This window comes from Cryptococcus neoformans (genome assembly GCF_000091045.1).
Source record: "Cryptococcus neoformans var. neoformans JEC21 chromosome 10 sequence".
Classification (NCBI taxonomy): Eukaryota; Fungi; Basidiomycota; class Tremellomycetes; order Tremellales; family Cryptococcaceae; genus Cryptococcus; species Cryptococcus deneoformans.
The window spans coordinates 259,268-283,940 of NC_006679.1; the positions used below are offsets into that span (position 1 = coordinate 259,268).

Genomic DNA, 24,673 nt, shown 5'->3' on the forward strand with positions numbered 1-24,673 from the left:
CGACGTCCTTGATTATTCATTTGCATTTGCGTCTGTATTCACCTTCGATGGCGTGTAAGAGAATACAGACACGGACAAGAGTAAGCTGCGCTTTGCTGGAGGAACAGTTGATTCTCGATGTTAAAGTGGAGGATGCTTGAGTAAGCAAGCAGACATGGGTGGGACATAGAAAGTAAGCGCTTATTAAGAAATAATGAAGCGAATAACTCCTCGGCTGGGCATCTTGCTGGGCTTTCGCGATAGAGACAGCTGAGGTGGAGCGAAAAATACGATATTTTACCGTCCAATTGCACCGAACTTTCCTTTCAGATGTCATGTCCAACCTCGACCAAACAGTATGTGAATAATTATATAATGGCAATTGGTAAACTGAGATATACATACATAATGCGCCGTCTACATACAACGAATATTCTTCCACTCTACAATCAAAAAGGTTTTGGTCTACAAATAAAGTCGTTGCTTAGCCATTAGCATATGCACAGCACTACTCAGTGTCGATGGAATCAATTCGGTTCCAGTCGACATCCATGTCCACATCTCCAATAAAGTGATGTTGTTGCTTTTGTGATGGTTGCGAATGTTGATGACTGGGCATACCTAACAAGGCATTTCGCTCAAAATCTTCCATCATCTTGGCCATCTCGGCTTCCCTTTCCACCTCTTCAGCTTCTGCAGCTTCCCTCGCCCATATGTCTTCTTCTATCTCGCTTCGCTCATTCCACGGGCCGTCTTCGACATGTTGATCCAGTTTTCTCAAGAGTTCTCTTTCTTCATTCTTCATTGTCTCGAGCTCTTCTTCCCAGAACTCGGGGAGGTTGGGATCTGATCCGCCTGTTTCTTGTTCTTCGGAGACGAGAGCGGCGTGGTTTGCCTTTTTTCTTTGTAAGATTACTATCCGTCTGAATATCTGTTGCGACCATCATAAGCATCACTAAAGTAAATTTATTTAGTAAGTACACATACCTCTTCGTCGTCTTCCTGAGCCTTCCGCTCGGCCTCATCCTCATCCAGCGTAACACCACTAAGACCAAGACCATCGATTCCGCGCCGTCGATTCAAATTCGCGTCTCTTGCCTTTCTTCTTCTTTCCCTTTCTTCCATCCGTCTGGAGAACCTTTCCCTCCACATGGCACCTTCTAAAGGTGTTGTCCCTTCCGAAAACAGATCGGTGTCGCGCGTCCCTAGATCTGATGGGCCAGCGGTTAGGGAAGACGGTAATGACTTCCTTGCTGACCGCTGAAATCTCGTTAACAGCTTGCTTTTACCCGAGACAGGAGACGACCGAAAAAGAGGTGCGGGATGTGGCAGTTGCCTTGAGCATGGCGTAGGAGATGAGTGGGGTGGTGAGGAGGAGGATGCAGGCATTGATGGGCAAACGTTTGAAAATGAGTGCGGGTGTGTGTAAGGGTTGAGTGGAGATGAAGAGAATGGGTAGTTCGTGACAGGTGGAGGGGAGGTGAAGGGGTATCGCATAGTCGTGTGTAAGGGCAAATAGTGGATGTGTCCGGGGATCTTTGAGAAAACAAAAGGTCAAGCATGCAGGACGAAAAAGACGCGTCGATGAACATCTACAATGTTGACGGGGGGGTAAGAGCGGAGTTCAACTTACCTCCGCAAACATGGAAACCCTCCGTCGGATGTCCTGAGGACGTCCTCGAACCCATGCAGCGAGGACGTTTCTAGGACATCCGTCGGGTGTCCAGATCTCAGTGCGTTACACGGCCACTTCGGCTGCGGCCCAACCTTGCAACAGCTAACTATTGGGGTAAACAAGATAACATGCATGGCGCTTGATCGTATTGCGATAAAATGATCCTACATCGTCAATACCCAAAAACCTTCTATATGGCCCCCTAACAAATTGAACCATTCACTTCCAGCTTTGCCGGAAGTAAAGCTCCAACGCGTGCTTGGCAGTGTTGAATCCCAATAGACTTAAAAGATATCTTGGTGACGCGTCAGTAGAAATGCAGACTGGATGACCATCAGACTTACCCGCCAAAGATAGGAAGCAGAGGAGAGAGTAAGATCTGCGAGCGAGCTACGAATGGGAGTGCAGCGTAACCCAAGTAGGTGACATATACATATTGAACTTGAGCGATCAAGAACAGTGTACTAACAGGGGTATGATTAGCCGAAATAACATACGGTTCGCATGCTGGTAATACTTACTTTCCGGCCCAGAGACACACCCAGTTGTCTCGGACGACTAAAACGGCCAATGGCAATAGTCCAACGTAGACAGTCAAGAACATTGGGAAGAACGAGTTCACAGCGACATCGAACGCATATGCAAATTCCACCCTGTTATCTGATGCTGAAGCATGGGGAACAGAGGGCGCGAGGAGGAGGCGGTTAGAGAGGAAGTAGAGGATTGTCGCGACGGCGAGCGAAGAAAGAAGGAAATCTCGAAAGATCATGAGAAGAGGCAAGGTTATGAGGTTTGAGAAAGGGAGGCGGTATACGAGTGACCAAGCGACACCGGCAGCTGCGTTCAAGGGTCAGCACCACAATGTCAGATAACCGATCAGCGGGGTGTTATACCTGCTAAGCATCCTGCTATCAGGATGAGCATTGCTGGGCTAATTACAAGTCAGCATTGTTTCCGGTGAGCGTGTTGCTCCTCATCCACTCACTCGTCTCGCGCCCACTGATTCTTCGTTTGCTTGCTATTATACGAACGTGCTCCGTCAAGCTCCGATAGTCTTATAGTAGGACGAACACTCACTGATGGTATGTCTGTTTATACACTCTTCTAGGGGCAACGACCAAATATGTCAGTTGCCAAAAAGCCAGCTCAAAGTCCTGCATAATGCCTTCATCGTCAGCCCAACCGCAGCCCATTTTCTGGATGTCTGGAAACGTACCATGCTCCTGAATTTCGTTAATCTCTTCAACTGCGTAGACAATCCTCCTCTTCCTGTTCCCAGTCCAGTATCCATCTCTATGCCTAGACCCATATTTCTTGAGCCTCCAAACCCTGCACCGCCCGAAAGATCCCATCTTCGAGAATCACCACCGGTTGAAGAAGGGTGTGATGATCCCGAAAGAGGCAAAAGCGGAGACGCCATTTTTGGACGCAGACGGATGGATGACAGCTTGTAAAGTTACTAGCCCCTTGACGGCTCGAATGCGTGTTTTTGGATTGAAATGGGGTGTTGAAATATAAAATGGATAAAAAAACTACAGATAATCCTTGAAGCTACTTGAAACTCGAGACTCCTCTGCTGCGTGGTTGGTTCACCGGCGCTCGGATTTGCTGTTGCTGAGAATACTCTCTTGTAATTTATTATGTAGTCGGTAATCATTAATGGTTACGTAATATTTTTCTTAATCATAGATGTGGTTTGGTATAGGCGCGGTAAATGTCAGAGTTAAAGATACATTCTATTAGGTAGGGATGTAAATCCTTCCAATAAACATCATGTAGATGATAACTCTACCTTCAGTGCAGAGACACTGTAAATGAGATCATTTTACCGTCCTACGTCAAGTATAATAAAGTGGAACCGTAGATGGATGGATAAGAAGCTTAAGACTACGAGTAATAACAATAATTAATTATTCCGCGGTATTTTGATTCCATTTAAACCAAGCTTCGTTATGATAGCAAGTAAGCTGAATAAATCATGCATACGGCACAGCCGTTGTTCTCAAAGACATTACACATATCCGGGTCAAACATCACAATAATCGCTTGAACAAGGAAAATAAAGAAACTACAGGAGATGAATACTTATAATTGTTGACCTACCCTAAACGGAACCGTGAGAGGAAAAGTGAAAGGCTATGAGCTAAAGTACAGTCACACATAGTCAAGCTAGCATATGGGATCAAAATGAGAAAGTCAAAAAGAGGCTCAGGAGACGTCATGTTCATCAAGTCGTAAGTTCGTTAAATCGTCGTACAAATCGGTCGAATTCGGTTCGTGTTTAAATGATCTGACTCAAAGGACAGGGTATGCTTATACGCAACACCCAGACTTCTTCTCCTTGTCCAAACCCCTGGGGTTTGTTGAAGGATCAACGAGGATAACACTGTCCTTGTGTCTCAGCACTCTCTCCCTCTCAATCTTGTCTTTCCGTTCCACGAGGATTGACGAGATGGCTTTAAATAGTTTTTCCACGCCTGAGTTGACAAATCAGTACCGGCTCCAGATAAACAAGACGAGCTGACTTACCTTCACCTGTGAGAGCACTGCACTCTCCCAATCTGACATTCTCCACTTGAACGCCCCATTCGTCCTCCACTTCTTCCAATTCCCCTATCAATCTGGGATCCCTTCCCAGGCTTCCAGCTCTACTTCTGACCTGATTTACCTTATAAGATGGATTTCCAAGGACCGGCAAAGACCTATTGGTACCCCCCAAAAGTTCTTCGGACTCTCTCCTTTTCACTCCTGCCCCAAATTCACCAAGAGCCTCTGCCACACCAGGTCCTTCGCCCATTTTCCACCCACCTCTGGACCATTCGTCAGATTTCCGACGAGCGTTACGATCGGAACCATATGAAGGAAAGAGGGGGCTGCTTTCAACCCTAGTTCGTGGTGAGGAGGGAAGTTGAGGGGGATTGAAAGACGACGACCCAGGTGACGAAGTCTGAAGTGGCGGAGGGGAGGGTGCTTCTGTGAGCTGATGTAAGCTAGATATGGCACCACTCATGCTGACTGTCCGGTTCAAACCCAACACCTCAGATATGCCTGAGATAGAAAATCTACCCCCGGATGAACGATGACCAGGTGAAGAGGTCGGAGAAGCTAATAAAGGGCCGACAGGCTCAGTAAAAGTCGCCGAAGTCGGACCAGTTGGTGACTGCAATGTGGGGAACTCTAGCCGCGAAGGAGAGGTAGCAAGACTGGTAGATGCAGAGTTAGTGACCTTAACAGGAAAAGGTTTTGCACTGTGTCTTCTTGATCGTTTTTCATTTGCAATCTCCTTCGCTTTGCTTTTTTCTGGAGAAACTGGGATGTCTTTCGGACTGGGGAAGGGCACAGACGCCAGTGGGCGTGGTGAATCAGCAGAATGCCTGGAAGAAGAACTGATAGGCGCTGAGCGAAGAGTAGGTTCGGTAATGTGAGAGCTATAAGAATGAATCCGGGTGGACGGCGCGCGGGAAATGGTCGGGGTTGGTGAGGGGGAATCAATACGAGAAGTAGAGGTTGAAGAGCGGAAAAGACTTCTTTGTGGCGGTGAAGTCATCGGCGTAAGGACGGGTGGTGGTGGAGACGGCGGGCTGATCCAGGACCTAATCATCTCTTTGGCAAAATCGAACCTATGTCTCGTCAGTTCGTTTCGCCAAGAATCACAACCATACTCACTCCACCTCCCTCCTATCGTTTAAGTCAATCTTTGCTCCAGCCACAAAGATGACGGTCTCTTTTGGTACACTTCTTCCCAACTCCTCAAGCCAGCTTCGAACATCTTCGAAACTCTGTTTGTCAGAGATGTCGTAAACCAACACACATACGTGTGCTCCTCTGTAATAGATGGGGGCCATAGAACGAAAGCGTTCTTGCCCAGCAGTGTCCCAAATTTGAAGTTTGACCCTTACACCAGAGTGCACAAGCTTGCGGGTATGGAGAGAAGAGCCGATTGTGGCGGGTGCGGGAGTAACAGAGAATGTGCGAGTGGTGTATCTCAAAATCAGTGACGTTTTGCCCACGCCTTGTGACCCAAGCAATACAACTTTCGCCTCCAAACCGTCAGGCCCTCCAAGATCTGGTAGCGCCAAATCACTTGCACTAAATGCTCTTGGGGTGACAGATCCAGATCCGGCATCTGAAAATGCTCGGGAAGGACCAGGTGACCCCGACCTTACTTGGCTATAAGAGCTTGCTCTAAGGACACTGGTCGCTCTGAGCTTCCTTTCTCGGGAATCAGCACTCCGGCTTTCGGCCATACGGACAGATACAGGCCCGTGAGGATAAGCTGTTTGACTTCGTCTAGGGCGCGGTGGTGGTCCCATCGATTTCGGTCTGGGCGGTTTGGGATCAGTAGATGAAGATGACTTTACTCTGGCCTGTGAGGGTGTTCCACTTGACGTGCCAAGCTTTGGAGAAGGCGTGCGATGCGAAGGAGATGAATCGAAAGATTCAATGTCTATGGACAGTGTGGGCAATCGCCGAGGAGTTGTGCTAGTACTTCCAGACGACTCGCCGGAGTGAACGCTACTAGGCTCAGCTTCGGTCCCCAGTACATCATACCGGTGGTAAGAGTGGTCATCCGCTGGTGGCGCGAGTTTAATCATCATCGTTGGTCCTAAAACCTTTCTTCGAGGGGGTGAAGGCTCTGGGGTTGGCGGTAACGGAGTCTGAGGGTGTATATCCGGGGTAAGATCTGCCAAGCCCACCGCTGAGCCCTGGGGGGCAGATGGCGACGTCTCAGCATGTGGCATAATAGCATTCGTAGGCACTACATCTGGCTGAGCCGGGCCAAGAGCTGAGAATGTCTGTTGCTGAGGCATAGGGTAAGAAGATGTATGTCGTTGCTGAAACGTGGAAAACGATGTTCCTTGCGGTGGCAAAGGGATGGGCAGAGCGATATGGGGAGGCACAGGAGGGAGTTCAGCGTGGGCGGGGACAGAGCCACTGGACGATGTGAAGAGCTCCGTATCTGAGAATGGCCGGTGTGGAAGCGGGGTAGCAAGGACGCTCATGGCCGAGCTTATGATCCTGTTGCTGGACGAGAGATATGAATGGTAAAAGTCGAGGACCCGAAGTTGGATAAAAATCTAGTTGCCGATCTGAGCGCGGAACAGGAACAGGCGTCAGCATGGATCAATACGAAAGTACGGTCCGCGCCCGCTCACAGATCACAGAGGTACAAACACGCGGCTCGTTCCGATCAGCAGCGTAAAGCTAGAAGCAGGGCGAGATGTCGACTTGAAGTCTAAAAGCCAGTCAGCCTGCAATCGACCAGTAGCCATGACCTATGATCCATGTCGCTGACTCACTTCCAGGATTAAGCTGTAGACACAAAGGAGAAGAGTCAGCACTGTCGGGATCACGAGCGGCGCAAATGAGTAGATGTGACAGGAGGTGTAAAGAGCGTCGGATTTTGACCAGCAAAATCGCCTTGAGTTGAGCCCAGCTCTTACCGCTATCGAGCAGCAGAATATGAAGAGGAAGGAAAGAAAGAGATGCAAGTGGACACGGTTGATATACCGACTCACCTTCACTCGATACTCCAGATACAGTAGTCCCTTCTGGCCCGCACAATCACCCTTCTGGTCTTGAGATGGGTATATGATTGCCCCCTTTCACACCGAAAATGACGTCTTTTTGTTAAATCAAACCCCGTAGCACCTTTGTCCTGCACAGACAACGCTGTCTAGGAATCCGATCGTAAAGGCGTAATGAAGACACTGTTGAGACGTTACCGAATGGATTGTCTCCCTCTATCACCAGTAATGGCCTAATGTGCAATTGCCACGATGGTCACAAAGGGAAATATCGCGAATAGCCATATACTCTTCTTCCGGGCGGCAAATTGACTGTCGGTGAAACCGAACGCAAATTTGATAGTTATGTCGTGTGTGATCTGTTATCGGATCAACAGAAGCCAGATGACGAGTGGGGTTCTTTCTTTATCGCGCGCGAATGGGCTAGCGATGGAAGACAAAAAGGTGTTTGTTGATGTGGGAATGATGGTGTTTGAGGCCCTCCTTCTATCCCTTGTCCGTTTCGTGGCTTTGATTCTCTAACTTCAGCCTTCCTTGGCTTACTCGCGCAGATGATGTACGTCTGCTCAATCCCGTCGGTAGACGGTGGTACGCACAAAATACTCGTTTGCTTCTATTCAGCCGTCGCAGCTGACAGTGGGGCGGTTTGCCCGACCGGTAGAAGACAACCTCGGATGCCGATCCAACACAAAGGACCCCTCCACGCTATTGATATGCGGCTCGTGCTCGGCCTTTTCCTTGTTCCCAATGCCCTGGCCCTTCTCTTCTACCTCTCACTTCTTGCTCGTCGCTTTGGAGAATCCTGAGTTCTGCAAAGGTCGTGTCGTCGCGACGCAGGAGTGTTGCTGACAAGATTAGCGCTTCGGCTTGTTGGTTGTCGTCGAAAGGGTGATGATGCGCAAACAAGGTGCGGTATACAAGACAAAATCGAATACGATGGTATATGGGAACGGGGACCCAAAAAGCAAGAATATACAGGGCCCTCTCGCCTGGGGGATCTATGTTACAGGAAGACAAATCTGATTCGCTTTACTATCAGAATCAGGACGTGAAGGATTATAACGGCTCCCTAATATAAAGAGGAGAGCCGCCAGATCACGAGAGAAGGCAACTAATAATAAGATGCCTTGTGTTTGCCAAAACACGGCGGCCCACTCAGGGACAATCTCAGGGAACTCAAGTTCCGCAAAGACAACGGTGCAAATGGGCGTGCCTTGCGATAAAAATCACTCTTCTATTATTATTTTCAAAGTGGACGCAACGGTAATGACTGCATACGCATAGAGCAGAAAGCTCCATATAATATGCTTTTATCTACAAAAGCCGTCCGGGAATCACAACTATGACAAGATTATACTATGCATATGACAATAAATACAACTTTTCCATACAGATCTCCCTCCATCTCCTAGCTCATCGCCTTTTGGGAACTAGCACACGGTACTCGGCAACTGCGGACAGTAAAATCTAAAAAATCTACCCAAGAAACATGATCCCCTTCTCCGCCGCTATTCCTGTTACCCTATCGCGTTCATTCGCGATCCATTCTTTGCCCACTGCGGCCAACATTTGCCTGACAGTCTCGCGTACATAATAACTATCAACAAATTCCAGTTCCTGTTAAGGGTTGAGTGAAGGGTGAAATGGAGATAAGGCGCGTCAGTTGAATTTTCTTTGATCTTATTCTTGATTTTCCTTAATTTTCCACAAAACACTCACTGATATTTGGAACAATTGTTTTCCGCCAAAATGGCTCTTCCGCAAACTCAGCAAAACCAGAACCTCGTCTACTTCTTTTTCGGAAATGGTTGCAGGGTCGGCGAATCCTGGAGGAGGGGGTGTAGGTAAATAACCTGGTTCACCTTCTTCATCCGAATCTTGATCGCCATCAGGGCCGACCTCGTTTGAAGTGGCGACGATGGGCGATTTTGGAGCGGATGGTACATTTAACTTCTTTGTTTGTGACTTTTTCACCTCAGCCTCAATATCTTTAAAGGGAAAGTATCCTCTTGGGTGATTGACCAGGTACATTTCAAGATCGCGGGTTAACTCATGGAACTCATTCGTACCCTACACATCCATCAGTCGAACATCACCACCATCGTTCATATTTTTCAACTCACAGGATCCAGCAAATAACTCGGGGCATACTCCGACTTGTACTTCATCTTTTGGCAATTTGGTACCCAATATCCCATATATACCCATTTCATACCCGTACCGCTAAACTCTTTGCCGGCCCCAGCAGCGCCGAGCCGTCTTGCGAGGTTGATTTCATATAGGGCCGTTAGTTTGCCGAGGCTTGCCCATGCCCAGTCAGGATTCCAGATGCAATATACTGAAGATACCCCAAGGGGCGTTATGTCGAGCACAGATATGGCAATGAGCTGGCCATCGACTTTGTACACTGGTATTCATGTATTCATCAGTCCCCGTAACACATCGGGCACTACTTTGACTCACAGAGATGGTAAGGGCCATAATTCTCCGGCAGCCTTCCTTCTTGCACCCCCTTTCTTCCCGTTTCTTCATCCTCGTATTTGATAGGGGTTACAATTAACGGACCAGAACATAGAAAACGGTCGAATCCCTTCATGGTGACATCTTCAGGCTTGTCATGGTGTACGCTTATTTGGTAAGTCTTGTACATCTTGAAGGCTTCTTCGGTGGCTTTTGCGGGTACAATTTGAGTCTAGAATTCAAGTGAGTTCTGAGCAATATATACGTCAACAGTGTCACTTACCTCGAATCGATGGACAGCATCATTCTCTCTGCCGTACCCCACTTCAAATTCGTGGACTTCTGACACAATGTCTCGACCGCCTCCGTTTGCTCTTCCTTTTCCCACTTTCCCCTTTGCCCCCTTGCTACTCTCTTTCTGCCTCTCTGCAACCATTTGCTCGCCTGGCTTTACGCCTTGCTCCAGGTAACGGTTGAACCGGTTCACAACTTGATTCTGTTTCTTGTTGGATTTGAAATTGAAAGCATCAAGACGGATAGTGTATTGTGGACAACAGGTGCTGGCCATGTCTGGGCTAAATGAACCTAGTTAGCACAAGTACAAATATCCCGCTATTCATAGACGTGCTGGTAGACATATGTGCCAGATCGACGCCATCCCCTGTCCATGAGCATTTGGTAGTACTGATATCAATGTTAGCAATCGCATGCAAGGGGGAAATGTTCACATACCTGCGGGCTAAGTTGCTTTGCGACCACTTCATGTGCATCATCAGATCACTGCGCCATATGGGATTACACTACATGAAAACTCACTTCCATATTTACTTGATTCTTTCTTGCGGCTTCTTTCGCCTGGAGGACTACAATAGCCACAAGTCCCGTGGGAGTAGCCGTAAGGGCAGAGGATAGTTGGAGAGGCCTTCATGGTCGCGGAATGCATTTGCTTTGATTAGGCCGGAATCGCCCGGTGAAAGCGGTACACTGCAGGAAGAGATTGGTGCAGCGACTTCTTTTTCTCTTTCTTAAACGTTTGGATATGAACTACAAGTAGATTAATTTTTTTTGGAAAAAGGGTTTTTTACTCGGGGGATTGGGATAGGTGGTCGGGCGGTGAGGGTGAGGATTGAGTATCAATCATCAAACCACTTGTCCTCCAAGGTGATGATGCAAAAAGAAAAAGGTGAAGCCAGAGACGGCGGATTGCTCCGCATTCGTCACCTTTTAATCGGCAATGACCGAATCCATTATTTAGCCGACGGACGATAGATGATCGCTCAGCAGTAACAAATGGACCGTCGGGCTTTGACGTCAGGCTGATGAAGCAAAAAATGTCTTCGAGCGGCCTCGGCAGTCACCTCGTCGTCACACTCTGGGAACGCGACGGAAACTCAGCCCGGCTTGGTAATCCAAAAAAGACTATTTTTGCATATAAGAGACGTTAGAAATGTTGAAATGCATAAAGACTAATTAATACCCCTAAGGCAACATTGTCGTCAACTGCTCAGAAACGCATCATCAGCTTCTCACGCATCATGTCCACACCTCGTAAGATCGCAGTCATCCTTGGCACAGGGCCCGGTCTGGCAACATCCATCGCATCTCTACTCACCCCCACCCACTCTCTCGTTCTCCTTTCTCGATCACTCCCTGGTTCGCTCTCTTCCCTCCCTCTTCCCAAGATCGACCCTTCCAACATCCTTGCTCTCTCTTCCGATGGCTCTCCAGACTCTTTGAAGATTGCCTTTGAGGAGATGGACAAGAAGTGGCCCAGTGCCAGGGTAGATGTGGGAATCTACAATGTAAACGCGAAATTCGACTTGAGGGGGTTCTTGGAAAAGTCGGAAGCGGATTTGAGAACTGGGCTTGAAGCTGGTGTGGTGACCGGATGGAACTTTGCCCAAGCTATCATCCCTCGCTTCCTCGCCAACCCCGCTCCGTCGACCTTGTCGTCTCAGGACAAGGCATCCAGAGAAGCGCGTGGTACGCTTCTCTTTACAGGGGCCACCATGTCACTCAAAGCAGGTGTACAGTTTTCATCGCTTGCGCCCGGGATGTTCGCCCGTCGTGCACTCGCTCAATCGCTCGCGCGTGAATTTAGCCCCCAGGGAGTGCACGTAGCACATGTGATAATCGATGGGGTTATGGACACCCCTCCTGTGCAGCAGTGGCTAGGTGAGGATACGGAGGGCAAGAGGATAAGGACAGATGAGGCGGCGCAGGTGTACTTGGATTTGATCAACCAGAAAAAATCGGCTTGGACTCATGAGATTGATTTGAGGCGAGTGGTTTAATTATTTTGTTTGGTGCTCAAAAGAATCTAAACTAATAATGATATTAGGCCGGATATTGAGAAGTGGTAAACTATCAGATACATCGTAGAGAAAATTGACGAAGACCAAAGTGTGATCTGCAAATATGCCATGTATACACCAAAATAATTCACGAGCTCTGCTATACGCAAGACTGAACCGAGCTCTATTATATAGTAGACCGAATAATACTTACAACGATATTTAAACAACATGACTACAGACACGTGCTTTTTGAAACAGTGGCTGATGAAACACCTGATAACCCCTGTACCACAGGAATACCGCAAAGGAAGTCGCTTTCAAAATTTCAGGACAGCAGCCTTTCCTTTTCCTTCATGGCTGCTTCCGCCCGGGCCCTTAGTTCTTCCTCCCCCGTCCCCGACCCAATACTAAACCCGCTCACCCGAGTTCTCGTCAGCTCCAAGGCGTTTGGCCGAGGAGGTGACGCCATATCCGACTCCCAACTCGATCCATGTCTCTTCAAAGGCGGCAGCATACTTGGTATACTGTGCCGTCCCGAAAGCGCTGGGCTGTGATCACCGTGATTATAACTGTCTCGTGCAGAAGCAGGCGATGGTGTTTCGCGGTAGGTAGGGGGAAGCTCGACGACGTGGTTGTGCCCATCTGGAAGTCGAATGGTGACGTCGGCATCACCAGCGTCAGAATGTACGACGTAGACGTTGCGCATGCGAGAGGTGGGCGTTGTCCCAGGTGTTGGCGACGAGCCCGAGTCTTCCGCACCTGGGCTATTCAGAGAGTGGTACGAACCTGGTCGAGGGGAAAAAGATGAGTAGCGCCTGTGGGAGCCACTGGGAGGGGTTGGGCTTTGGACGGTAGGCGGCAGAGGCATGGAACAGCGTGAATTCCAAGATGTTTCCTGGATATGCGAGGATCTGTCTCCCGAACCAGTAGGACTCATGTGTGTAGCAGAGCGGGCCGTGTTTTCGCTCGCTTGTGAACCTAAAGGACGGAAATCCGCCATACTGATGCTATCGCGGTACCCACTAGGCAGATCGTATGGATTGATGTATTCACCTACGTTATCTTGACCGACTGAAGAGCGGGGGAATGCTCGATCACGGGACGAAGTAGAAGCAGAGTTGGGGCTTTCTCGGTTAAGGATTGGGCTTAATTTGGGCTGCGGATAAGCACCAGAAGGGCCTGGTAAATGGGGATCGTAAAGAGTCGAAGGTGTGTCAAAGTCCATGGGAGGAGTAGAGTTTGCGTTGAGAGGTTTGCCAAAGATGGAACCGGAAGCGGTGCGATATGATGCTGGACGTGGATTTGCGTAGAGGTCTTCAGTCGAAGGCGACTATGGTTGAGGGTAAGCTCATTTTTTGAAATATCTTGTAATGATCTACTCACTGTCATAGGACCTGATCTCCGACCAAGACACCACATGACTAGGCCTGCACCAATAGCACCCAGCACGAACGCGCCTGCTATACTGCCGGCCAAGATAGCGACGCCATAGCCGCTCTTTGTCTTGCTCTCCTCTTGTCCTGTGGCCACGGCCAGACAGCTCAGATCATCACTTTGCCCCGAATGCAGTGGCCCGTACACCCAAGAATTTCCTTCACTGTCATACATGGCTGCCATGAATGCTTGACCGTGAGTGAGTCGGACGGTGTAGTTGACAGAGGAGCCGTCCGCAGAAGTGATGTTGACTGGAGGGTGGGCAGCCGGAGCAATGATGAGGGTATAGGGTGCAGTCCCGTTGTTGGGGGAAAATCGGAGATCCGAGCCTTTGAAGTAAAATAAAGAAGGTCAAAAGTCAGGGCGTCACCTTAGGTGAGAGAAATTACTCACATGCGGGCGGCCAGGCGTTTATGGCGATATCTCCGGAGACGCCTTCGACAGTAACGTCCAGCGTTTCACTTGCTGGTGTTACCCAGGATCCGAGAACATCTGGTGTTCTGCATGTTGAAGATTCATCCTCGTACGACTCAGCGGTAAGCTCTGACGGTACAACGGTGTAAAGGTCCTATACGTAAGTGATGTCACGAAATTAGCACTGGAGCACAGGCAGGCCAACAGGCATCCATGCATGTTCAAACTTACCTGACATCCACCTGACACCCCGTTGGCCGCCCACATACATGCGATAAATTGCGTGCCATTCCCCCATGGATGAGAGATTGTCTGTTCAGTGCTCATATCGCCCATATCCAGACTAGCCGAGTACACCCTTTCGTATTGTGTTCCTGCACCATCATAAAGCTGTTCATGCACGAGAGCGACCAAAGTGTATGGCGCTGATGGATCAGAGGTCTGTGCGCTTGTTGAGCTGATTTTTGTCAGAGTAAGCGGTGTGGGGCAGGTGTATGTAATGGGCAACACGAGATTGGAGCTGGTGAAGGCGAATTGAAACGCCTGTATTTGATCGCCAGTGTTGGGAGTTGAAGTTTCTGCGACACTCGGCGGGATGAGCAGGGCGAGGGGTGTGAGGAGGCGGAGAGCACGCATGGCGGCGACAGGGTAGGCGAGAAGGGGCTAGGGGTGGAACAGGAATGTGTCTTGAGAGGGGGGGTGAAATGGATTCACTATATTCGGGGAAAAGGGGAGAGACCGATGCTGCCCGAAAGGGCAGGGAAGCGATGCTGCAGTGCGCGTGGCGATCAGATGATCGAGATGAAGGATGGATTTGGGCGGGCGATACAAAGGTGGTCGTGAGAGATCCAGCAGCTCCGGGATACTTTTTATTTTTGTGCTTTGGAGCGACTAGAACCAGGCTTCCCGGCGTAACATGGGACGGCGCGCAGCTCGCCAGAAGTAATGGGCTAGTCACACTGCAGTAGTACAACTCCAGTTTCAGGGAAATTCACCCAATCTCTCAAGGCGTGCCTGATCCGCTTATGCAAGATAAACTTTCCATCCCGAAGTCTTCCATCTTATCCGCAGCAAATTATGGCGTTGCCCGAAACTATCCGAGTGTCCCCAGATTCTCCACGTGCTCATTGGAAATCCAGGCCAGCCCTGAGTCGAGCGTGGGAAAGCGGCTTGAAAGCGGGACCCATTCGTTGCCGCCGTGCCTTCCGAGACCCGTCCCCACTTTCCGTCGTCATAGTCGACCATTGCGGTTACTCCCGACTACGTTGCCCTACGTCCTATATATGCCTGCAGAACATCTCTTTTCAACTGTCTACCACACATCCAACCACATCAGCAACAACAACAATGTCCGATAACGAACAAGTAGCCTTCTTCACTTACATCCTTGAGCGTCTCAAGCAGTGCGGCGTCAAGCAGATCTTTGGTGTTCCCGGTGACTTCAACTTGACTGCGTGAGTATCTATGATCCCAGACGTGTAGCCTATACTGGAGCCTGGCTCACCTCTACTCAGCCTTGACTATATCGAGAAGGACCCGGAACTCCAATGGGTCGGCAACGCCAACGAGCTCAACGCTGTGAGTTATTTTGAGGCCATCCAATCTAGCCCGTGGTGGGCGTGGGAAACGTGGGAATCGTAAGCTAACTTGTTAATGCGATAGGCCTATGCTTCTGACGGTTATGCCCGAGTGAAGGGCACTTTGGCCGTCGTAATCACCACTTTTGGTGTCGGTGAGCTCTCTGCTCTCTGGTAAGCTTTCCGTGGACATCAAGGGACCATGAGCGCTTGCTAACGTGCTTCAAGTGGTATCGCTGGTTGTCTCTCCGAGCGAGTCCCCGTCCTTCACATTGTTGGTGCCCCCAGCACTTCTTTACAGGTAAGCAATCACTTCATAGACCTGCAGCACCTACTAACATCCTCATAGGCCAAGCAGTCTCTTTTGCACCACACTCTTAACCTTCCCGAATCGTTCAGCACCTTCTCCTCAATGAGCGCGCCTCTCTCATGTTCTCAGGCCCTAATTAATAACATTGAGCCCAAGACTCCTACTTCTTGGACTGAAGCATTCGATAAGACTCTCAAGGCTGTCCTTGAGCAGTGTCGACCTGGTTATGTCGAAGTTCCTACAGACGCTGTTCACGCCAAGGTTTCGGCCGAGGGTCTTAAGCAGCCCCTAGTACGTCACACTATTCCCTTCACCCTGAGTATGTTGGTAAAATGAGCTGACTTTATCTTTAGCCTCCACCCCACTCTGCTCCCCCTCCCGAGTCTATGGGTACTTCCCTCTCTAACACCAGCGCCTCAGCCGCCTCCCGAGGCGCGGCGCAAGTTTCGCTTAGCACTGCACCCACCAATGTTCCCAGTGCTCCCTCCTCTGACGATGTGACAGCCCACGTTGTTGAGGATATTACTAAGCGATTCGGTGAGGCTAAGAAGCCTATCATCCTTGTAGATGCTTGTGCCGGCAGGTTCGGTATGGCTATTGAGGTTAGAAAGCTGGTCGATGCCTGTGGTATCCGATTCTTTGAGAGTGAGTGTTTTTTCCCCTCCACAGCGACCACCTCGCTAACAGATCGTAGCGCCAATGGGTAAGAGTTTGATGGACGAGCGTCACCCACTCTACGGAGGTTGTTACGCCGGTGCCAACTCTCTTCCTACCGTCCAAAAGGAAGTTGAGTCTGCCGACTTTGTCCTTTACGTCGGTGCCCTCAAGTCCGACTTCAACTCTGGATCATTCTCCGTCAACATTGACCCCAAGGTTATCGTCGAACTTCACTCTTTCACCACCACTATCGGGTACGCTTCCTATCCTACCACCGATATCAGGACCATTTTGCCTCTTCTCAGGCCTGCCTTTGAGAAGCTCGGTCGGGGTAAGCAATCCGAGGGTCAGAGTGTTGAGCAAAAGGTTGAGGATAAGAGCGTCGACAGCCCTGTGGTGCCCGATCCTAAGGGTGATGAAATCAAGCACGAATGGTTATGGCCTCGAGTTGGCAAGTGGTTCCAGGACACTGGTACGTAATTTCTCCCCTGCTTTAAGAACAATCCCTTACTTTCTGAGACAGATATCATCATCACCGAGACTGGTACTTCCTCCTTTGGCCTCACCAACGTCGTCCTCCCTTCAAATTCTACTTACATTGCCCAAATCCTTTGGGGTGCCATCGGTTGGTCCGTCGGTGCTTGTCTCGGTGCCGCCATGGCAGCCAAGGAGAACGGTAACAACCGAAGGACCGTCTTGTTTGTCGGTGACGGTTCTTTGCAGTTGGTAAGTCCTCTTTGACAATTATTATTCCTCTGCCCTGGCTAACATGGGTTCTATAGACACTTCAGGAGATTGGTACCATGCTCCGCCGAGGCGTCCATCCTTACATTTTCGTCCTCAACAACGATGGCTACGAAATTGAGCGACAGATCCACGGCTGGACCGCCGAGTACAACGACATTCAGCTCTACGACCACCAACTCCTCCTCCCCTTCCTTGCTGGTAAGAAGACTAAGACCCCTTATCAGTCTTACGCAGTCCACACTCCTCAAGAGTTTAGCAAACTTCTCGATGATGAAGAGTTCAACAAGCCCGACAGGTTGAGGTTGATCGAAGTGTTTATGCCTAGGGGTGATGCTCCTGCTGGTCTTATCAGGCAGGCCAAATTGACCGCCGAGGCCAATGACAGGATCTAATCGGTGAAAGGAATTAAAGAAAAGAAAAAGAGATCGCCAGCTGTAGAGGTTGATCTCGAAATGTCAGAAGTCTCAATTAACGAATCGTACTTAGTTGTTTCTCCTCAGAATATGTTTTAAGAATGTCATCACTCTTGTATCCCTTTTACACTTTCTTGCGCGTTCTTTTTGGATCCGTTGCTTTTAACTCTCCCGGCTTCTTCCTCATCCTTCTGCTGCTTCGCCGCATCCTTCCATGTTTGAACCTTGTCACGTGACCGATTCTTCAGTGAGGGGTTGAGGTCATATGGACTTGGTCGCCTACGTACGTAGTAGACCTGAGTCACTGCACGACATACGTATCCCATAACAGCGAGCAACGAAGATATTTCTTTCTATTCCCTCGTTTCATGCTTGTTCCGTCTGCCAGCGGGTCAGAGGTTACCTATAATACTTGGGTTACATCTTTTTGTCTATCTACTTTCACGCAAAATTATACTTTGATTATACTTTCGTTACTTATATTATATCTACGCCATCGACTCATCTTTGTCTCTCCAGCAACCAGACAGCCTGAACCCTTTCCCAGATGTCTTCACAAACTTCTCCTTCAACTGTCCCACCCAAATTTTATCCAACTCATAAACTACATAGCCCATCGCCGCCATTAGGCTCATGAAGATACAGTTGACTCCCAAGATCATCATATTGCCATTCGCGCTATCACCCGATTGTTTGGTGATATACGACGCAATGTCGCGGAAATAGAGCAAACTGGCTGTGAAGGTGACAACGACGACCAAGATGAAGAGCCATTTCAGGGACGTTCGGACGCCCGGGAGGTGATATCGACCTTGTCGCCCACTGTTTGACTCTTTGTCGGTTGTTTCAGAAGAAGACCTTTTGGAGAGAGACCGAATTCGTGGGTGAAGAAGGGCGTACCAAGACCCTGCTATTGTGAGAAGGAAAAGGAAAAATAGGAAGTTGACGATGGCGAACGCCCCTTCGGCGTCAAGACTTTCTGCTACTTCTTTCATGGATTTTTGGGAGGAGGCGACATCAGGCAAGCTAGAGAAGGACGTGGACGATCCAGTACCGACAATGTATATTAGGCTCATCATCTGGCGAATAATGAGCACGGCGCCGACCAATTGGATGGAAAAAATGAGGATACGCAAGTATGTCCAGCGGGTTGAGCGACGCCAGAAAACTCGAGGAGTGGAGAAATGGCGACCCATAATGAGTACCCGTAGACTGCCTCGGCCATATTCTTTGAAGTCCTGCCACATATGTTTCCAATAATTTGTCCCTTTTGGTTCAGCAGCGACGCTCAGTGTCTTGTGAATGAGAAGACCCATCATAGGGATGCAAATAATGCTCCACATGCTGATAAATGCAAAGAAAGCTGTGGGCTCAAACGATAGGTTCTTGACGAGATCTGAGAACCAGCTTTGGGTGACGGAGAGATCAACTGGGGTACTGTTGCTAATGGCACGCTTGGTGAGTACTGCTGTTCCTGCAGCTACGCTGAGCATTTCGAAGAGCTGACGAGAGACTTCGATATATAGTGCTAGAGTCGCTACAACAAAGAAGGACCATACAGGTGCGATTTTGAGGATGTGCCAGGATGCCTTCACAAGGGTCACTGGTCCCAGCGCAATCCTTGAATTGTATAAGGCTCTGTTGATACTGTCCTTTTTCTCATCACCAGTTATCTTGCCCTCCTTGGCCCTCCCACCTCCACTCCCTTGGTCACCATCCCGTTTTTTCCCGTTCTCCTTGGATTTCGCATCTCTGTGCTTCACCTCATCTCGTTCATTCTCTCTTTTCTCATCAGCTTCTCGCCCTTTCGCCATATCTTCAAGTCTCTGCTCGCGCAGCTCCTTCTTGGACATCTCAGGGATTATCTCTTCATCCAAATTCTCTTTACGACCTCGTCTATCCTCGTGCCCGAATCGCCTGTGCTTCTTCCTTTTTTGATCGGTTTCGTGCTGCCTGTCAGGTTGTGTTTTGGGACTAGACAGTTCATCCCCTGTACGAGATGGTGGTGCGAGAGGCGGCCGTTGTCCCTCAGTCGAGTCTGCTTTCTTTTCCTGGCTCTGGCTATCCGCTGCGGCAGGTTCATCATCACTTTGTTGGTCACTTCCCGCCTCGTGAGTGGATGGTTTCTGTGCCTGATCTTCGTTTGCTCTTTGTTGACGTTCCCTGTCAGACTGATTCTTCCAATGATCCCGCGCGACTTCAGCAGGGGTTCGATCTGTGGATTCGGTTGACACCTCATTCTCATTTTCGGAAGAGGTAATTTCAACCGGCGACCTTAGAGGATCGGGACTATCGGTTCCTTGTTCTGGAGAAGGCTGTTGGCGGGGAGATAACTGTAATGGAGGTTGTCTGCTAGGCTGCTGCGAGGCAGGCTCATGCGTGTCTTCATCTGACGTGATGTGGATAGAAACAATGTCGTTCGTGTTATCTGGCTCGTACCCAAACGGTATCCTGCCAAGGTCTTCTGCGTCTCTGTCCGAATCGTCGGCTCCTTTATTTTTTTGTCTCCTTGCATACTCCTTTCTGTGGTTGATTTGAATGTCATCCTCGTTGCGCTGCCTCAGCCTCGCCTCTTGATACTCGTGAGCAAGCGCCGGATTGTCAGCTAAGGCATTCTTGATTGCCACTGTCTGGTCAGCCTCCATATTCTTTATGTTGATCATTTGTGCATGAGTCTGATCAGCAAATTCCTCTTCGTCAGAGGAATTGATGGCGGTGCTTCCACTCAAGGGCGGAATGGACTCGCCATCATTGTCAATAGGTTTGTTCGTGACAATGCGGGTGGGGACCGCGCGTTGTCTCGGAACAACGACATTGTCTTGGTCAGGGGAAATGGGATCGGCAAGCTTCTTGGGACTACGAGGCATAGTTGCTCGTACTATGTCTGTGTCCGCCATTCTCTCTGATTCAACATCATCTTGGCTGAAATTAAAGGGCTTCATATCCATTTTTGTTGTCTCCTCCATGATCCTCTCTCCACTTTCTTCATGCCCGCTTTCATCTAAGTAATGTGCCGTTTCGGCTAAAAGACGCTGCCTACGCTCATTAGTCAGATGTTCCACATCGATCTCGTCGTAGGTATCAGTCTCGCCCAGAAAGGAGGGGTTATCGCTCGCTGGTCCCTGACGATCCTCGTATGACATAAAATCAAGGGTACGAGGACCACTAACACTTTCCAATCTCCGGCGTGCTGCTTTGGCACGTTCGAAGTCTGTTCCAGTTTCCTCTATCCTTTCCCTTTCTTCGAAAGGAACGGAGTCGAGCTGTGGTCGTTCTCTTTCTCTGAGCAAGTCTTTGGATCGCACAAGTGCGTTTCCATCAACCTCAGCTTCCTCTTCGCTGTCTGATGACTCGTGCGGCACCGAGCTTAGTGCTGGTCGTTCCCGCTCGCGAACACGTCCTAGTAATGCTCCAGTAGAGGAGGGTACGAGCTGAGAACTCCTCTCCTCTATAGTCTGTCGGTCGTGGAGAGACATTGAGTCGATTACTGGCCGTTCTGGGGCTGGCTGGCTGGGAGCTCTGTTGGAAGGCACGATCTGTGATTCTGTCATCTCTTCCTTCTCACCGTGCGACGTAGAACCAAATGCAGCTTGCCGTCGCCTTCCGCTTCTGATGCCCAATTGTACACTCGTGGTCGCTGGCCCACCATCGGAGTGTTCTTCCAGGTCGTAATCAGCTCGGAGAGCAGGCGGCAGGCTGCCTGTGAGCTCATATTCTGCTATCTGTTCTTCGCTGAGATCGGTCAGATCGAAAACAGGGCGATGGCGATCTACGTCTGGTATCTGACGAGCAATATCAGAAGAAGGTTGGGAGTCCATCTGAACTTGCTTGTTTCCTACTAATGGCTCCTGCTGTCGAGCCTTGAGGGAAGCAATAGACTGAGGTCCGACAGTCCCTGTGCCCCTTTCGGTAATGGAGTCCGAATCAAGAACCTGCACTTGTCTTTCCCCAGCTCTACTGTTCGGCTGCACAAGGTCTGATCCTATAGCTTGTCCATTTTCTGTCTCGTTGAATGATGCAGAGTTTACGATAGCCATTGGCCTTTTCTTTCCTTCTATTACCATGCCCGATTTTGTGAGCATTTCTTCATCGGCCCCATCAAATTCATGCTCGGCCCGTATTGCAGCAGGCAAATAATCTGTTTGTTGGTGTGTTTCAATTTCTTGGCCCGTCGACTCGTAATGGTCAGCTAGTAAACGATGATCGCTGATATCTGATGATTGGTTAGCACTTAGAGGGGCTTGTTGTTGGGCGAAGTGGGTCCACCTACTTTGCAATGCATTGGGGGCAACCGTCAAAGGGGTCTGTCGCCTTGCGACAGCATGACTACGCGTAACAATTTGATGGTCAGAGTTGGCCGAAGGGGGTTGAAGTTCAATGGACTTTCGAGCGGTAATGATTTGACTTTGGTGATCATCATTCATTACCGCCTCCTCTACCTGTCTATCCTCTGCAGAAGGCAGACGGACGTTGTTGAGATCAAGCAATTCACGACTATGGCTTTCAACTGCTTCAGATTCGCTGGGTAGCTGTGTCAAATTTGTACTCTCTCCAGCGGTCTCCCTTTCCCGCTCCCAATGTGCCCTGCGCTCAAGAGCTGCTCTCTTAGCTGCTTCAGCAGTTGTTAACTCGGTCTCGGTCTCTTCGTCTTGTGTCATCCACCTCTGAAGTTGTACGCCTACGATAGGAGGTTGAATCTTTTCTATTTCGATTTCCGGTTCTTGGGCGGTATTATCGGATATGCGCTGACTGTGAGCCACGCTTTGAGACTCATCAGACTCCTGTTCAGGCGTAGACACAGGTGGCCCTACTTCTCGCCTTGTCGCCAGCCCGGCCACTTCGGCGGGGTTCTCAGGGTCAGGATGCGAAGTTACTATATTTCCGTCAGGTAGCGCTCGGCATGTAGGAGCGTACCATCTCACCATGTGATCCAGTCTCACTTCTCAAAGTGTGCAATCCTTCTCCTTCATTGGTTTCATCTACTGTAAACCAGATACCAGTCAACGAACGGCTCTGTGTAGAAAACAGAAAACAAAACGGACCTTGATCTTTTTCTTCGGCTTCAGTCTCCTCCCGTGTTTCCTCCTTCTTTGGGTGGCGTCTCTCTCGTAGATGCAGTCTATTTGCTTCCAGTTCCTCCATGCTCCTCGCACTTGGAGCTAAAGCTCGGGGGGCCTGTATTGGTTCTGCTCCCCACGTTCCGTGACAATTAGTCAGCTTTATATTTCATTTCTTAAGTTGAGCACTTACGGCGAGGATCGGCTACTTGACCTGGACGTCTAGATGCCAGTAGGTCAAGCCTTGGATCTATCTTTCGCTCTTTAGGTTTTTCTTGACTCTCGTCCTCGCGTAACTTCTCTGTAGAAGCAGCTAATGGCGATGCATCCGGTTTGCGATCATCAGCGTTAGTTGATGCGAGCTCCAATACCGGTGCATGTGTATCCTGGTCGTGCAAGGTACTTGTCTTTTGAGGCTTGGTAGGTTGCCGGACTTCAGCCGTTACTCTGACATTATCTTCCAATGCGATCTCCTCCTTTTCGGTGCGCAATCTGATGTTAGATTCATCAGTTTGTGCGTCTTCCCTTTTTGCCTCCTCTGTTTTGTCAAATTTCTCCTTTATTTTTTCTCGAAGAGATTTCCGCTCTCGTGTCACCTCATCAGGCGGATCCCCTACATCCCCCCGGCCGCCCTCAGCCATCAATCTCTGAAGCTCGTCAGCCTCTTTCTCAGCAGCTTTATGGTTAGACAACATTCGCAAACGCCTACTGGCGATGTCACGGCGTTCGTTCGTCGTTAGGTTTGGGTTATCGTACTCGTCTTCAATGTCCTCGAGCCGAGTCTGGAGGAGTTCCTTATTATAGCTACGCTGGCGACGAAATGGTTGCATTTGATTAATTTGATCTGACGTAGCAAGATTGATCGGAGCTGTATCCTGGAAATACTGCTCGTCATGAAAAATGCGTCCCTGTCTCGTTTCCTGTCGCGGTTGTTGCTGTTTTGAAGCTTTTGTCTTCTTCACCCGCGCTGCTTCTTGCACCTCGTCCATCTCTTCTTCGTCATCAATGTATTCATTGTACTGACCGGCATCAGCCATACGCTGCTTGTTCTTCTTTGGTTTCCTTTTAATGCGCGTTGTATCAATAGGAACTCTGCGAAGGCGTTTCTTGCCATTGCTATCCGTATATTTCTCGTACACAGCCTCCTCTGAGCTTTCATCTTGAGCTTGGTCTTCTACCACTTCATCCCCTCGCTCCATGCTTCTCTTCCTTTCCCTGTTTTTCGCCTCTTCTTCAGCTGCCCTTTTATTTTCCTTTTTCGTCTTCTTCTTCTTCACAAGCTTTTTATTCTGTTTCTTACCGTTCTTATCATTCTCTCCATCCTCCTCCTCTTCTCCTTCCTCTTCCTCCTTTTCTTCCGTCTCATCACCGCTTAATTGCTTCCTATTTTCTTTCTTCTTTTCCTTTCTGTTAGTTCTCTTGGGTACTTCACCTTCTGTTCGATTATTGTTTTTCTCTTTGTTCTTTTTGCTGGAGTTTTTAGCTTCCACTTTCTCATCTTCAGACTCTTCGATCTCTTTTTCGATCTTCTTTTTGACAGTTTTTCCTGTTTTCGGATCCCCAACAAGTATTTCCACCTCTTCCGATTTCTTGACCTTTTCAGTACTGTTTTCCTTCTTTTCTGCCGTCTTCTCAATTTTCTCCTTCTTCTTTGGCTTTCCCTTTGGCTTTTCATCTTCAACGATGTCCTCGTCCTCAAATGCCGCCTTGACTTCGTTTTTCTCTTCTTCCTGTTCTTGTTCATTGGCCGTTTCCTTCTTCTTTACATTCCGGATTTTGACCTTGCTGTCCGAGTCATTCTTCTTCATCCATCGAGCCTCATCAACTTCTTCTATATCAAAAGAAGTAGTAGGTCTGGACGAGACCTCCTCAAATCGTACCTTGGAGGTCATGGGGATTTTAATTGGCAACGGAGGAATTGTAACTTTGGAATGCTTTCTGTCATCAGCCTTCATCTTCTCCTCTAGGTCAACCCCTCCCTTTCTAATTTGGTTAACTTTGTTGGGGGCTTTGAGGGGCGAGAGCAGTATGGGAATCTGATCGTCACTGCGATCCTTTGGATCTCGCACGTAGATCGGGTTGAGATTCTGCTTCAATGTTAGCTGTATAAAGATCTCACTTTTCT

The 24,673-nt window shown here is 49.1% G+C and overlaps 8 protein-coding genes and 1 pseudogene across 8 annotated transcripts in view; 3 read left to right on the top strand and 6 right to left on the bottom strand.

The window, feature by feature from the left end:
* Positions 1-371: 371 nt before the first annotated feature.
* On the bottom strand, positions 372-1,530 carry CNJ00905 (hypothetical protein). The gene is made up of 2 exons (XM_024658757.1): positions 967-1,530; positions 372-910 (listed from the first exon to the last, which is right to left on the bottom strand). The coding sequence occupies exons 1-2, from the start codon at positions 1,474-1,476 to the stop codon at positions 488-490; spliced, it is 933 nt and encodes a 310-aa protein (XP_024514438.1). The 5' UTR covers positions 1,477-1,530; the 3' UTR covers positions 372-487.
* Positions 1,531-1,765: 235 nt separating this feature from the next.
* CNJ00910 (transport-related protein, putative) lies at positions 1,766-3,248 on the bottom strand. Its single transcript, XM_567471.2, has 7 exons — positions 2,871-3,248; positions 2,732-2,808; positions 2,640-2,672; positions 2,548-2,585; positions 2,176-2,491; positions 1,999-2,118; positions 1,766-1,949 (listed from the first exon to the last, which is right to left on the bottom strand). Exons 1-7 carry the CDS (start codon positions 3,072-3,074, stop codon positions 1,874-1,876), a joined length of 864 nt encoding a protein of 287 aa, XP_567471.1. The 5' UTR covers positions 3,075-3,248; the 3' UTR covers positions 1,766-1,873.
* A 372-nt stretch (positions 3,249-3,620) lies between these two features.
* On the bottom strand, positions 3,621-8,272 carry CNJ00920 (Rab family GTP-binding protein, putative). The gene is made up of 6 exons (XM_024657932.1): positions 7,174-8,272; positions 6,955-6,967; positions 6,811-6,890; positions 5,321-6,744; positions 4,184-5,274; positions 3,621-4,131 (listed from the first exon to the last, which is right to left on the bottom strand). Exons 4-6 carry the CDS (start codon positions 6,655-6,657, stop codon positions 3,968-3,970), a joined length of 2,592 nt encoding a protein of 863 aa, XP_024513656.1. The 5' UTR covers positions 6,658-6,744; positions 6,811-6,890; positions 6,955-6,967; positions 7,174-8,272; the 3' UTR covers positions 3,621-3,967.
* Positions 8,273-8,520: 248 nt separating this feature from the next.
* On the bottom strand, positions 8,521-10,796 carry CNJ00925 (hypothetical protein). Its single transcript, XM_024658758.1, has 8 exons — positions 10,459-10,796; positions 10,375-10,400; positions 10,271-10,326; positions 9,926-10,217; positions 9,646-9,874; positions 9,306-9,589; positions 8,902-9,252; positions 8,521-8,799 (listed from the first exon to the last, which is right to left on the bottom strand). Exons 1-8 carry the CDS (start codon positions 10,583-10,585, stop codon positions 8,659-8,661), a joined length of 1,506 nt encoding a protein of 501 aa, XP_024514439.1. The 5' UTR covers positions 10,586-10,796; the 3' UTR covers positions 8,521-8,658.
* A 312-nt stretch (positions 10,797-11,108) lies between these two features.
* CNJ00930 (conserved hypothetical protein) lies at positions 11,109-12,081 on the top strand. Its single transcript, XM_024657933.1, has 2 exons — positions 11,109-11,923; positions 11,984-12,081. The coding sequence occupies exons 1-2, from the start codon at positions 11,178-11,180 to the stop codon at positions 12,003-12,005; spliced, it is 768 nt and encodes a 255-aa protein (XP_024513657.1). The 5' UTR covers positions 11,109-11,177; the 3' UTR covers positions 12,006-12,081.
* Positions 12,035-14,737, bottom strand: CNJ00940 (expressed protein). Its single transcript, XM_024657934.1, has 4 exons — positions 14,019-14,737; positions 13,767-13,941; positions 13,323-13,702; positions 12,035-13,269 (listed from the first exon to the last, which is right to left on the bottom strand). The coding sequence occupies exons 1-4, from the start codon at positions 14,421-14,423 to the stop codon at positions 12,265-12,267; spliced, it is 1,965 nt and encodes a 654-aa protein (XP_024513658.1). The 5' UTR covers positions 14,424-14,737; the 3' UTR covers positions 12,035-12,264.
* Positions 14,738-15,111: 374 nt separating this feature from the next.
* On the top strand, positions 15,112-17,624 carry CNJ00950 (pyruvate decarboxylase, putative). Its single transcript, XM_567475.2, has 9 exons — positions 15,112-15,241; positions 15,302-15,365; positions 15,450-15,538; positions 15,593-15,665; positions 15,714-15,965; positions 16,028-16,319; positions 16,369-16,803; positions 16,855-17,057; positions 17,114-17,622. Exons 1-9 carry the CDS (start codon positions 15,135-15,137, stop codon positions 17,468-17,470), a joined length of 1,872 nt encoding a protein of 623 aa, XP_567475.2. The 5' UTR covers positions 15,112-15,134; the 3' UTR covers positions 17,471-17,622.
* Positions 17,623-22,697, top strand: CNJ00960 (annotated as a pseudogene).
* CNJ00965 (hypothetical protein) overlaps positions 17,920-24,673 on the bottom strand; it is an 8,150-nt gene continuing 1,396 nt past the window's right edge. The window contains exons 2-6 of the mRNA XM_024658759.1: positions 22,742-24,635; positions 22,534-22,677; positions 22,414-22,473; positions 21,762-22,364; positions 17,920-21,704 (exon numbers count right to left, since the gene is read on the bottom strand). Of these exons, the coding sequence (XP_024514440.1) occupies positions 17,980-21,704; positions 21,762-22,364; positions 22,414-22,473; positions 22,534-22,677; positions 22,742-24,635 (6,426 nt within the window). The 3' untranslated portion in view covers positions 17,920-17,979. The remainder of the gene's footprint in view (positions 21,705-21,761; positions 22,365-22,413; positions 22,474-22,533; positions 22,678-22,741; positions 24,636-24,673) is intronic.